General features: G+C 38.0%; 1 protein-coding gene across 1 annotated transcript in view; it reads left to right on the forward strand.

The window, feature by feature from the left end:
- Positions 1–14,775, forward strand: part of syne1a (spectrin repeat containing, nuclear envelope 1a) — a 166,535-nt gene that overhangs the window by 115,549 nt on the left and 36,211 nt on the right. The window contains exons 80-96 of the mRNA XM_067383839.1: positions 1,243–1,526; positions 2,926–3,091; positions 3,211–3,366; positions 3,563–3,715; positions 4,144–4,326; positions 4,463–4,600; positions 4,700–4,885; positions 6,367–6,489; positions 6,799–6,981; positions 7,392–7,535; positions 9,302–9,505; positions 10,588–10,722; positions 11,613–11,735; positions 11,829–11,990; positions 12,249–12,449; positions 12,932–13,105; positions 14,456–14,647. Of these exons, the coding sequence (XP_067239940.1) occupies positions 1,243–1,526; positions 2,926–3,091; positions 3,211–3,366; positions 3,563–3,715; positions 4,144–4,326; positions 4,463–4,600; positions 4,700–4,885; positions 6,367–6,489; positions 6,799–6,981; positions 7,392–7,535; positions 9,302–9,505; positions 10,588–10,722; positions 11,613–11,735; positions 11,829–11,990; positions 12,249–12,449; positions 12,932–13,105; positions 14,456–14,647 (2,907 nt within the window). The remainder of the gene's footprint in view (positions 1–1,242; positions 1,527–2,925; positions 3,092–3,210; positions 3,367–3,562; positions 3,716–4,143; positions 4,327–4,462; positions 4,601–4,699; positions 4,886–6,366; positions 6,490–6,798; positions 6,982–7,391; positions 7,536–9,301; positions 9,506–10,587; positions 10,723–11,612; positions 11,736–11,828; positions 11,991–12,248; positions 12,450–12,931; positions 13,106–14,455; positions 14,648–14,775) is intronic.

Genomic DNA, 14,775 nt, shown 5'->3' on the forward strand with positions numbered 1-14,775 from the left:
ATCTGAGATCAGACCAGAGCATCCGCCGCCGGCAGTGGCCTAAGAATGATGTAATGCTTGGCAATGACAGTCCATACAAAAATAGCCCAACATGGAAGTTGCCAACTCACCACTTCTCCCATAAATCTCTGTTGGAATCACAGGAAATGACATCATAACAGGGATATACTGTGTAGCACACATTAAATGTACTTTTTATGCATCAGATTATACAACAGTAATACCTGGGCATATAAAAGACTATTGAAGGGACACTGCTATCCAGACATCCATATTAGTAATGTTAGCAGTAACTTTGTCTTTTTTATTTTTGGCAGCACACACTAATTCTGGGTTGTTTCTTTGTGACCTAAGCCTGTTTCATTGTTCATTTGAGGATATGACATCACTCAGTAAGAAAGAGTCATAGTTCTTGCAGAACTCTATGTAGCAAAGAGAGAGAGGAGAGCTAAAAACCACAGAGAGCTTTTTTCATCCATTTCATCACTAATTCATTATTAAGCGTTCAAGAGGATAAATTACACTCCATTAATTCTTAATGACTGTTTCTCTTTTGACTGAATCTAAATATATAGTCAAACCAACATTTATTCAGACACCTTGAACATTTCATTCATTAATACAGTTTATTCACTATAGTTTAAAAAAATAGTAATAAAATATGACAAGATCTCAGAGTTAAACTGTGTCAGAAAACAAAAATATTCTTAATTATGTAAGATAACACTTAACCAAAATAGAATAATAAACAATTGTTGGTTCCAAATTTTTATCAGTTTTACTGGTAGTCCACTGTATAATATGTCACGGTTTACTTTTGCTATCCTCACTTACATAAATGAACTATAGTGTCCTGCACCCACTAGTAAAAAATATTTTTAAAAAGTCTAAATTTTTGGTTTGATTATCTATCTATCTATCTATCTATCTATCTATCTATCTATCTATCTATCTATCTATCTATCTATCTATCTATCTATCTATCTATCTATCTATCTATCTATCTATCTATCTATCTATCTATCTATCTATCTATCTATCTATATATCTATATATATATATATATATATTAAATCTACATGAAGAATGAATGTCACTTTAATGGCAACTGAACATTTAAATGTATAAAAATATACATACAATTGTTTTTTACAGTAAAATGAATGCTATAGCATGATATTAGCACATATTAACAGGAGTAAAATTTGTTAGAGTACCCATCCCACATCTCTCTATGATTAGCTGGAGAAAATGCGAGCAGTCTGTGAGGACCTGCACAGTCGAGTTCCTGACAGCATGGTGGAAAAAGCCTCCAGTATGGCAGCCTTACACAGTCTTCTGGAGTACCACGACTCCTTCAGTCGAGAAGTGGAGAGAGAAAGCAGCTCCCTGACCCTCCTCAGACACCATGTGCTCAACCTGTTCCTCCATCCTCACGTCGCTGCGCCCTCCACACCCAGCAAACACCAAAACCAAGAGAACCCTTTGCTGCTGGAGATTCAGAGCATTCAGGAGAGATATGACAAGTATGTCTATCTATCTTTCTATCTATCTATCTATCTATCTATCTATCTATCTATCTATCTATCTATCTATCTATCTATCTATCTATCTATCTATCTATCTATCTATCTATCTATCTATCTAATCTATCTATCTATCTATCTATCTATCTATCTATCTATCTATCTGTCTATCTGTCTGTCTGTCTGTCAAATTTATTTTATTTTATTTATTAGTTTATATAACAGGGACAATGCAGTATAACATTGCTACAATTTCAAGCAGCCGATGCTTTTTTACATCAATAAAACAATAATAACACAAAAAACTAGGCAGAAAGTAAAAAATATAACAATAATAAAAAAAAGAAAAAAAAAAAGAAACAAAAGCTGAGGTGCGACCATCAGTGTTCACAAACTTGCTTTTGTTTGAACCACTTTTTTAAATTTCTTTGAAAAATGTTCAACTCTGTTTGCATTTTCAGTTCAGCTGGTAGGCTGTTCCAAAGCATTGTACCTTGAACTGAAAATGTGGATGGTGCACATTTAGTTTTTCTCTTTGGTACTGAGCAATTCTGATTGTTCTGTTCTGTTGTTCAAATCTGATTCTGTTGCCCCTCTTGTAGTGATCCCCTTACTACTCTGTTTTGATATGAATTGGCATATCATTTCTGGAGAAAGATTATTTACACATTTAAAAACTATTTTAATAAGAGACAAATTTATAACATTTTCAAAACTAAGCAAACTATATTTTTGTAAAGTATTACAGTGATGCCATATATTATGTTTCTTGTCCAAAATTTTTAATGTTTGTTTATATAGAGATTTAATAGTCAGTTGAGAAACCTGACTCCAGACAGTTACACAATAAGATAAATGCGAGAAGACCATTGCATGCATGTATAACGTAGCTGCTTTTAGAGATAGAGAGTCTAATCATATAAAAACAATTCAAGTTTGTTCTGATTGTTCTACACAGCCTCTTTACATGCACATCAAACTTCAAATGAGAATCTAAAATAACCTAAATATTTAAAATTATTAACTGTCTCTATTGCCTTTTGATTGATCTTAATTATAAAACAATTCATGTCCTTCCTTCTTTATAAACAAATTGTTTATAAACTATAATTGTCTATAAACAAATTGTTTATATTTATATTTAGTTTATCTGTCCACTAAATTCTATTAACTTTTCAGATCTGTCTGTCGGTGGTTTTATCATTCTGTCTGTCTATCTGTGCTTGAGAGCAGATCTACTAAATGATTTAGCTTTGAATTGACAAAGTTGATCATTAGAGTCTACACTAACCATTCCAGTAATTTTTGAAAAATGTCCAACCCTACTTTTTTGTCCTTTGCTTTTACATCTTCAGTCATTTGCATAATATGCATTTTCTGTTTCCTTTTTCTCTTTCAGTCTGCTGCAGCAGGTGTGCGCAAGCCGGCAGCAGGTGCAGGTGGAGCTGCTGGATAGAGAGGAAGTGGTGAGGGAGTTGGGTCTGCTGAAAGGCTGGATTCAGGACACCCAGGGGCTGCTGCTGAGCCCGACTGCAGACCTGGATAACCTGCTGACTGATCTGGAGGTACTGCAGCACACCTTGTACAATGGAGAGATGCAGATAGTACTCACATTCTTAACATCCTACAACTCGGTTTACTTTACTCATGATAAGAATGTTTTTTTTTTTATGGTTTCTGCTAGACGGCTAACGGTGGCATGCGGTCTCACCGCCAGAACCTTAAGCAGATTGCAGATCGTCAGCAGATGAAATACCAGGACCTCCATGCCACCCTTCCTTCTGAGATCAGCACCCAGCTGGCAGAGGTCACACTGGCTCTGGGTTCTGCAGAAGATCAGGTACCTTCATTCATATTAGGAATTTCAAAAATACAGCTACTAAATTAATTCTGCTGAGGGATTAATGTAAACTCAGTGTGTAAATGTAAACAGATGAGACAAAAGATTGGATTGGTGTCAAAGATCTGGTAACTGGTATTGATTTTGACTACTGAAAATTTAGGTAACATCTCTTTATCACTTCTCCTGAGCTCAGGTGCAGGCACGGGAAAGAGAGGTCCAACACAGCAGAGATATTAAAGAAGACTTTAACTCCAGACTTCAGGATATCTCAAAGAAAGTCAAGCTCATCTCTTTAAAACTTAAGCAGAAGGCCATGGATGTTGAGGAGGCTAAAGAGGAGACAGAGGTACAGTATGAATTCAGCACTGCAAGCTGTGGTACAGACTTGGCCTAATTACTGAAGTGCACACTATAAATAATGACATGTACTGAATGAGTGTACTCCAGAATGACTTCCTCGCAACCTGATTTCTAAATATATCAGTATGAGTGGAATTTACAAGACATTTTAGTATTATTTATTAATTATATATTTTCAGTATTCACTTTAGTTTTAGTGATTTTGTTTTTAATTTAAGTTTTTCATATAATATTTTCTTTCAGCTTTATTTGAATTGATTTCAATTTCAATTACTGAATTACTATTTTATTAGTTTTATTTCTAGTTAACAATAACAACACTGCAACAAGGCGGCATGTCATTTCTTACAACACTTTTTATCATTGCATATTAACAACTCCAAACTGTGTTTTTTTCTTTCTTTCTTAATCCAGACTCTGTTTGAGGAGCTAGAGGAGTGTGGTCGTGCTCTATCTGAACTAGATGTGGCAGTGCAGGAGTTTGGAGAGCAGAACCCTCTCCTAGCCAAACAGCTGGGCTTCAGCCTGAGTAAACTGACTGAGTTTCATGCTCAGACCAGCAGACTGGCAGAAGGAAGGACCGCATGCCTTCAGAAGGTCTGTTTTGGGGGGAAACTTGTTTGGAAACAGTCATTATTTTTGTGATTCTTTTTGTTGATGCAAGTGTCATAGAAATTGCATACTTAAATTTGATAATTTAAATTTGATCATTTGGCCCTTTTCTCTATTTTAGGCAGAGAAGAACTTTGAAGAATTTAATGAAATGCTTACGTTAACTCTCAACTGGACAGAAAAAGCAGAGACTGTGGTCTCAGCTAACATCATGTGGAGTCCAGCCTCTCAGATGCAAGAGCAAATTAGAACCCATCAGGTGGTGACACTCGCTTTATCCAGATCAGACCACAATTTTTCAGGATTTGCAGGTGTTGGGACAGAAATCTAATGATGTTTTGTGATATATCTCAATCAGGCCTTATTACAACAGTGGCAAGACCTCCAAGGAGAGTTTGAGGGTCTGGTGGAGAGGGTGGGACTGCTGGATGAGGTGGTTCAGACAGATGCTCTCCACCAGCAGGTGACAGAACTGAGCAGACATGCTGAAGAACTGCAGCAGAGAGCCAAAACAAGACTTCTGACACTACAGGATGCAGCCAAGGTAATTCAGGACAGCATGTCACAGGTCACACTACAAAAAACTAATATAATGAGAAAATTGCAGTAGGCTATGCATGTGTCCATTTGGATTTGTAGTGTTATGTGACATGTCATGCTGAATGGAGTTATGGTTAACTTTCAGTGTTTCATTTTTAGCTGTTTTATGAATATCATTATTTATAATTAATTTTAAAATCCTTAAAAAAAATAAATAAATACTTCTGTTAAAAAAAACTGCAATGTCACTGTTCTAGTCTACTTTAAGCTTCAAGTTTGCTGTAAATTTAGAAAGGTATTGCCATCTAGTGGCAAATTAGATAAGTAATATAATTCCTCATCATTCTGTATCTTCTTTGCTAGACTTAATTTGTCTGTTCATTAAATTGGTGTATGCTTACCACATTGCTCTAACAAAACACTCTTTTATAACTTTATCTTAAACCATACAATCAGTAATGTACAGAAAATTTGTGCCCATAAATTCGTCCTCATAATTTGTCTGGCTTAATGCATGCCATAACCATATAACTGGCATTATGCCATGTTTTATTAGAGAGCAGATTTATAACTCCTCATTTTAAAATGCAATGGTTTCAGCAAATGTTTAAATGAGTAATAATATGAACTCTGGAATACTTTATTCTGATTGGTCAATGGCAGCATTCTTCAGTCAAATATTTGTATATTTTTATATTTGAAGCTAGCTCATGTTCTCTTCACTTTTGCACTCTCTGTTTTATTCTTCATTTTCTTTAGAGCTACATTGATTTGGTTACACAATTGTAGGCCTACTTCAGCTGCTCTCATTCTGTGGGCTTATTCTCTGAAGTAAATCACTGATTTTATAGGGCTTGCTCAGGGACAGGTGATTTAGCAAGGTTGTGATCACAGTAACCACTCAGGTTCTGGATCCCCACATGATTTAGCCTGCAGTCTGACTGTTTGAATTAATTTAGTGGTACTGTGGTAGACTAAAATGGATTTTTCTTGATGGATATATCTATATGCCAAAAGGGGGAGCTAGCGTTTCTGTTAATCAACCTTGTGCTTTCACAAATACCACATGCACAAGTCAATTTATTGTTTAGCATAGCAGCACTCTTATAGGCCCCTTTATTCCCTTCTTTCCCTTACTTTGCCTGTTTGTTTTTTTTCTTCTATTATTCTAAGTTGTGTCATTTTCAGTGTTAAAATGCTAATAGTTGGATTATCTGTCTGCCCAGTAGCAGCCAGGCAAAGTGTTTTGAATCCTATCTTAGCTTTTATTTTTGTAGACCAGTTTGAGGCAACATGAAATTACACATTTTACCATGAAATCAACTATTTACACTTGTTTAAAGGGGCAAAAAGTGTTTGGATATAATTCTTGCTAAATAACCAATTAAATATTTTAAAATATTACAGATATTTATTTGTCTCTGTAAAGCCAAATTGTCATTGGGATGAACATAATGATCCTACTGTGTGTCTTTCTCTGTGAAGGACCTGGGGAGACTGGAGAGTGATGTGAAGAGGCTCCATCAGTCCATAGAGAGAGTCCAGGAGACTCTGGCCTCCCCTGATCTGGCCCGCCTCAGCCTCAGAGAACAGCTGGCTCAGAGACAGGTACACCATCACTCTTACTAACTGCTACTAACACATTTTTTCATTCTTTTGACTTATCAAATGTATTTACTCTCTGATGAAAATGCAATCATTACATTCTGTACTGCATGCAGTAGTGTGGTCACAAAGTAAATTTATCTATTTTTCCTGGAAAACAGGTTAGAATCTCTGATTAGTAATAATAAAAAAATAATAATAATAATAATCAAGGGAAAAAATGACTTTTTTTCTGTGTGTACTGACACAAAAATCACATATGCTGATTTTATCACTGGTACCATCAAACTATGTTGATTATTTGTTGCTCAGCTCCTGTTGTCAGAGATGGAGGGACTCAAACAGCAGGTGCAGGCTATGCAGAAGTGTCAGAGCGCCCTCCGGCTGCCAGAGGATGTAATGGCAGCATTACCGCTATGTGTTACTGCACAGAGTCTGCAGCAAGAAAGCAGCCATCTCCAACACAATACCATTCAACAGTGCAATATATTACAGGTATCTACGCATAGATTGCAACATATTCCATGATGAAGATGTACCTCATGTTGATATTGATTTTTCAATTCAAGATTTAATTGAAATGTTTATGCTTTTATGAAATAATAATTAGATTGGTTTCACTAGTGATCACTAATGGTCTTTTTGTCCCCATTACATGTCTACATGTTTTAAAGGTACAGTAGCATAAACTATTTAATCCTAAAACTAAACTATGATAGTTTTTGATGTAAATAAAAAAAAAAACTTGATGAACCAGACTTAAGGGGAAAATATAAAATGCAACAGAAGTGTAGAATATGCCCCCTTAAGTGTTTCTGCATGGTTTCATATAGCATGGGATTCATCTGGGCTTGGCACTTGTGGTTTTAATGGCTCATTTAGCATCTCTCTTCACATTCGCCCAGGAGGCCATGGTGCAGTATGAGCAATATGAACAGGAAGTCAAGAACCTACAGAGACTTATTGAAGAGGCACACCGTGTTATTCAGGACCGCCCTGTTGCCACAGGAAACATACAGGAGCTTCAGACACAGATACAACATCACGAGGTGAGGAAGTACATCCTTCTTTCGTACTTTCATATTTTCACAAATATAGATGCTTAAGGCATCATTTTTATTTTTTAAACACTGTTTCTTTAAAGAAGCACTGATATCAGTTATAATCATTCATGCTTTGTGCATCAGTCAGTCAATCTCAAAATTCACTGCAGGCATGTTGTCTTAGCTATTACTCACTTTGCTGCTTTGCTAGTCGGCCTACATTGGGCTGGAATGAGTCAAGCCATAAATTCCTAACGTATTCTCAAAGGGTGTAAAGGTAGTTCTGCGATCTTTGACCTCGGTCTGTTTTGTCCTGAGTGACATCAAATTCTTTCTGTCTCTCACGCTGTTTTTGCCCTGTTTATTTATATTTGCACACCCAAACACATTCACACACATGAAGGCAAATACGGCTACACGATTAATCAAATTTTGATATGACTTAGTTTGATTATCTGTTTTAAGTTATTACTTCTACACATAATTTTAATACCATTTTGCACTATGTTGATATATAATGTTATAAAATCATGCCAGAATAAAAAATAGATACATTTATTACATTTTAAAATATTTTAATCACAAATGAAATGGCTGTATTGGCCTTTGGACGGTTAAACCGAATGATCTTTGACACTTCAAAATCTTTAAAATACCTTTATATTTAGCAAAACATAATTAAAACATTTTGGATTCAATAAAAGAAATCTATTTGTACTATCTTACATACTTTGGATGTCTTAGCTTTGTTTTTTTATTATTATTAAGGCCTTTGGACAAAAAATGACCCGTCACATCATTGACCTACAGTATTTACAAAATTTTGGGAAAAATTGTGCAGTCCTACAAAGAAGAACAGCCATCACATTTTAAATCACAATCATAATTTCTATTCAAAAACTCATTGTTTTATTTTTTCCCCCACATTGTGCAGCCCTGAAGGCAAGAGCTGTTTAAACACACCAAATAAAAATAAACCTAAACCTGTACTGAGTCTCACATCCCCATGTTTTATTAGCTCAGTTTAGTTTAGTTATGGCGGCAGCTGTGGCTTTATTACCCTGGGTTATTTTCCTCTGCAGAGCCGAGTGCTGCAGCTGCAGCTTTTTCCCACATGACCTCATTATCAGAGACTGGCCTGTCTGTGTGTGCTTGTGAAAGAATGACAGTTAGAGAGACATAAAGGCGGGAGGGGGGCTCCGCAGGCCGTACAAAATCTGTAATGTGAGTCCCCTTCCTCCCCTCTAAGTCTCTTGCTCGCACCCAGTTCCTTTGTTTGTCAGGAAAACAGCTTCAGGATTGGTGGAAAGAGAGGAAGTGAAGGGAAGGAATAAAGAAAAAAGCCCCTCTCACTGAGCTCATTTCCTGTTCCCGTGGTCTTTGTGTATGTATGAGTGTGAGTTGGCCGGGTAGGGGGGAGGGAATGTTCTTCCTTGCTCTACTCCCCTCCCACTCTCTCCAGTTGGTCGAACTCTCTGCCAATCACATTCACTGTTGCCCGAAGGCTTGGCTTGTTGGCCTACTCCTACCGCTCTCTGATTGGCTGCATGCTCAAAATGCCTCTGACTGAGCGATTGCTCGTCTGTGCTGTTTTTTCTCCTGCAAACAGACATAGAAGGGGAATTTCTCAGCTCAGCTTGCCGGTGCTGCTCTCTGCATTAACCCCCTTTTCACTTCTCATCTATGGGACTTAATCCAGGACGCATATGTTTGGACTTAACCCAGCTGCATGGACCTCAGTGGAATAATAATGTAATGTGTCATTGTGACAGGAACTGGCCCTGAAGATAAAAGGCTACCAGGAGCAGATCTCGGCCTTGAACTCCAAGTGTAAAATGTTGACTGTGAAAGCCAAGCATGCTACCATGCTGCTGACGGTCAGCGAGGTTGATGGCCTGTCCGACGGGTTAGAGGAGCTGGAGGATGAGGAGGAAGAGATGCCCAAACACCCACCAACACACCCCTCTGTTGTCATGGTGAGTGATTTACACTTGTACACATGTTAGGACTGGGCGGGGTGCACTGGGTGCTCTTTTTTCTTTCACTGTCAGGCAAGCATCCCATGGGTCTCTTGTTTCTCCTACAGGGTTGTATGTGCCTTTGCATTGTGTATCCCTGCTGTTGTTTGTTACTGAAACAGGAAACAGGATGAGGGTGTTAGTTGGCCTTGACTTTGTCAACATTATTAGGACATTTATTTGCCTTGTGTTGCATCAGTCATGATCAGGGCTGGATTCCACATTAACCGTCAACAGTTCAGCTCCAGCTGTGTCGCTCAGTCCTTACAGACTTGCAGAGAAAGGAGTGTAGCTTTGCAGTACTTTAGCAGTCATTGTAGCCAGATCTAAATTTAGTCTAATGTTGCTTCAGTGGTTCAGATTACTTCAGTTCGTGCAGGCAAGCACAATTCATTATCGTATGCCATCTTACTGTATTTTTACAGTGAGTCTGTGCATATCCTCTGCCCCATTTCCTGACCCGGTTCATTCCTTTATCATGACGAGAGGTCTGTGAAAGGCTTAGTCATGGCTACTCTTAGCAAATGTGGTCTGTCTGTAATTCTCTGGTGCTGCTTTTCAGGGTCTTATTCAGCTTTTCTGCTTGAATCATTACTTCCTGTCAGATTCGTAGAGAATATACCGGTACATTACTACAGAAGTTTGGGGTCAAGAAATTCAAGATTTCTGTTTCAAATAAATGCTGTTCTTTCTAACTTTTTTATACATTAGAAAATCCTGAATAAAACTTATCACCATTAAACAGCACAACTGTTTTCAACATTGATAATAATAAGAAATGTTTCTTAAGCACCAAATCAGCATATTATAACTATTTCTGAAAGATCATGTGACACTGAAAATTCAGCTTTGCCATCACAGGAATAAATTATATATATTTATTCAAATTAATGCAGCCATGTTGAGCATATGACCCCAAACTTTTGAATGATAGTGTACTTTTTCCAACCCTCTAATATTCTTCCTCTGCTTTGTTTTCTTCTTCCTTTGGTGCTTTCTGTCTCTTTCTTCCTCTGTCTCTTTGGCTTTTTAACGGTCAGATGACGGCAGGCCGTTGTCATACTCTCCTCTCCCCGGTCACAGAGGAGTCTGGTGAGGAGGGCACCAACAGCGAGGTCTCCTCTCCCCCTGCCTGCAGATCACCCTCACCCGGGCCTAATGCTGACACCTCTCAGGTATCCTGTGGCTCTAACCCACACCTCACTAACACCTGCCAACCTGATCACATTTAATCAACTTATCCCTGATCAGCCACTATCCCACTTTAACACAGTTTAAACTTAACCAGTTGATTTCTTACAGTAGCCACTGTTCTGAGAAAACAGTAAAGAAAGCATCTGATCGTATCTATGTGGATGTTTGCACAAGCTCTGCAATTTGGCACTCCAGTAGTCACGTCACGTTTATTTATATACCAGTTTATACAATAGATTGTTTAAAAGCAAGCAGCTTTACAGTATTAAACATTCAAAAAAAAAAAAACATTGTCAGTGTCTTGAGTGCGCAAGAGAGCGAGAGAGGGAGGACCAGACCTGGATTTTGTGTTTATATATGTGATTACTTTCCTTTTGGTTGTTTGTTTATTTTGTCCTTAAAGTTATGTTTAACGTTTGCCGGTTCCCACTTCCTTCTTTCCTGAACTTGAACTTTGTTCAAGTGGGACTCTCTATTCTTCAGTTGACTTTCTTGAGGAGCAAAAGAAATGTATTTCATCTCTGATTTCATTCTGACTATTCATGTAAACACATTAGCCATGTAATGAACTAGTTGACACACATTTGAACATGGCCTCAGGGAGTGACAAAGATGTTTTGGTTAGCACAGATTCTTTATATGTTTAAGCATCTGGCAAACACATGGTTAACCACTTCGGTGTGTGAAAAAATTTGGAGTAATATTACTAGGTACATGTGCAACATCTGGAAAATGCTGACACAAGCAAACCTTAGTATCACTACTGTTTTGTTGTATTTTAAGAGAACCAGCTCAATTTGGTTTATTATTTATGCATGCATGCACACACTCTCAGACACACTCATTGACATATTTCTACATCTTTTTGTAGGGTTCAGGGCGAGCTCCTTTAAGCAGAGCTCCATTACAGGAGCTGTATGACCCCTCCATGGATACAGCTGCCTCAGCTAACCTGGACGACCTACAGCGATCATGGGAGACTTTGAAGAATGTGGTAAATATCCATAGATGCATCTTGCATTACAAAATCCAAACCACTTCTTCTGGTTTCTTTTCTTCTTTGGTTACCATATATATATTTTTACAGATCAGTGAGAAGCAAAAGAGCCTATATGAAGCTCTGGAGAGGCAGCAGCACTATCAGGAGACCCTCCAATCTGTCTCCACAAAGATGGAGTCCATTGAGACTGCATTAAATGAGGGCTTAGAGCCAAGCAAGAGTCCTGAGAGCCAGATGGCCGCCCACCAGGTGAGAGAGAAAGAGGATCAGATGAAGCAAGATGACCGCACTAAAGCTAGATCACATAAAAACTACAAGCCAGAGGACAGGGTTACCCTCCAGATTACCAACTTCTCCTATGTCTAAAACGAATCTCTTTGAACTATCTTCCTTTCCGTGGAATGTAGCCTTTAATGTAGATTTACTGTTTACAACTAGAGCAAATCAACTTACTATTGAAACCAGAAATTAATTGAAGCAATTTCATGATTGGTGGTTGTTCTTCAGGCTCTGATGGATGAGATCCTAATGCTCCAGGATGAGATCAGTGCTCTGCAGGCCTGCTTCTCCCAGGAGCTGCAGTTGGATGAGGACAGTTTGGAGGCAGATGCCGGAGACCAGCTGGCCCTGCAGTCAACACTCACTGTACTGGGAGAGCGCATGGCCACCATACACATGAAGGCCTCCGGAAAGCGTCAACTTCTGGAGGTGAGGAGGAATAATATCATGCAGAGCAATGGTGTTGAGCCAGCTGATTTATAATGGCAAAAATTTTTTAAAAAGGAATTTAGCAGATTATTCTGGTTATTTTACTCACTGTTGTTTAGCACATGCTGGTCATTTAAAATTTTCATGTGTCCTAGTAGTTATTTTAATCTTTTGATTTTACTATCAGCACATCTCTTTGATCAAAACCACTAATTGCAGATCATAAAGCAAATGACAGACAAGTCTAAACAAATTTCCAGGAAGCATAATTAAAGAAAGAAAGAATAGAGGAATAACACATAACAATCATTTAAAATAACACATTTTGTCCACTTTAAAATGTAATCAGAACGTAAAATGTAATTAGAAAGCTTCTCCTACTTTACACTGACTTGTTTAGCTTAAGAAGAACCAACAAGAAACAACTTATTACATACCCTTGCTTTTAGAATATTCAATTTTGTGCATTCTCTGACCTGCAGGAGCGATTGAGCGAGCAGTTAGAAGAACAGAGGCAGGAACAAGCGCTACAGCGTTACCATAGTGAAGCAGAAGAGCTTGACAACTGGCTGCTCAGCACACGTGCCACACTGACCTCCACGCTACAGCCACACCCACAGGACATGGACATGGAGGAACAGCTGATTGACTGCCAGGTAAGAGACTCGGAGTGGGAAATATAAGAAAAAAACATGCCACAATATTCATAAATATTGGAGGATAACAGTATGCATCATGATATACATAATTTTATGGGAAAATTATTCAAAAACACCTGAAAAGAAAAAGTTCTTTTGACCTTGGATACACTTTTTTGTTCACATTTTTTTTATTGAACTACTGAAAAGTCATGTGCACTGCAAAGAAACAATTATCAATAGACAAATAATTATAAATATACTGATTATTTGATTAATCTACCCTACATTTTATTTTATATAACCAATTACATAGTTTCAGAGTACTTTTTGGAAAGCCAGATTTGAGTTGTTGTGACAGATGGTGGAGGGACTATGAAAAATCCATTATAGATTTTCACTGGCATGTAAACAGTCAATTCATCAGATTCTGGTGACTGATCATCTCTGGAGTCACTAGAGCGAGCTGCAGTAAATCTGCTTAGCTGTGTCAGTTTGGTCCCGTTCTGTTGGTCTTTAGGATTAGGGGTTTCTTCTTCCCTGCAGTCGTGGGACGTCCCACAGTGCATGCCTGCCTTTCTTCTAGGCGACACACACATACACACACATGTGTCTTTTGTGTTGTGATTAGAGGGCTGTAGGGATCAAGTTAACCTTTAACCTGAAAGTTAGACTCTTTGTGGTAAGTCCGGGTGGCCCTGACCTTTAGCTTACTGCAGTGGTTGTTTGCTCATTTCTCACTAGTGAATGCCACAGGCTGTCTCCACTATTAACCAGCATTCAGTTCCAGCTAGCCTGTCCCAGCAATCCTGATCTATTCAAAATTTAGATTTTTAAAAATGTCTTTATAGTTTTAATTCTTAGTAGTACACTAATTTCTCTGGTCTAGTGTGCATGTAGTTGGGTAGAGATGTCTGTAGATGTCTGAAGACTCGGTTAAGCAGCTTAGGAAGATTATCAGTCACTGTATACACACGTCTCCCGTTTACGTATTTTTAACAAACCTTCTGTTTTGTTTTTGCATGACATCTGACAACAAACTAATCAATTCAGCTACATTGAATTAAATTTTTTAACCACAACTTTATCTTTATGGTAAACTCATCTGAAATCTTTATTTAGGTAGCACCTAAAATAGAACTTTGTCTTAAAACATGTTTCTGAATCCAACAACAAACAAAAAAGATGGTTACCAAGCCCAAATCCTAATTATGTTCATTTAATGTGATTAATATTAGATTAAATGTAATTAAAAGTGTTTAACTTAATGTTAATAGCACAAACAATCCTAAAATATGAATCACATTGCTGAATCACATCTAACCAGTTAAAGCAATTTGGTGTGGTAATCTTTTGTTCGTGATCTAGAACATGTTACTGGAGATCGAGCAGAAGGTGTTGTGTCTGTCTGAGCTGTCAGTGCACAGTGAGAGTTTGCTGATGGAGGGGAAGGCCGGTACACGGGGCGACGCTGAACAGCTCTCCCTCAAACTACACAGCCTCAAATCCAGCCTGCTGGAGCTACAGCGCATCCTCCAAGACAAACAGACTCACATCCAGGTGAGGGATACGCTACATCTTCTCAAAGTAATGGTCAGTGACAGAAGAGCTGCCCAGGTTCGGACAATCTATAGTAGAATTAAAGAAAATTCCAATGGTCTGAATACTAAGAACAGTTGTAGGTCACT

This window comes from Chanodichthys erythropterus, chromosome 4 (genome assembly GCF_024489055.1).
Source record: "Chanodichthys erythropterus isolate Z2021 chromosome 4, ASM2448905v1, whole genome shotgun sequence".
In the NCBI taxonomy this organism is placed as follows: domain Eukaryota; kingdom Metazoa; phylum Chordata; class Actinopteri; order Cypriniformes; family Xenocyprididae; genus Chanodichthys; species Chanodichthys erythropterus.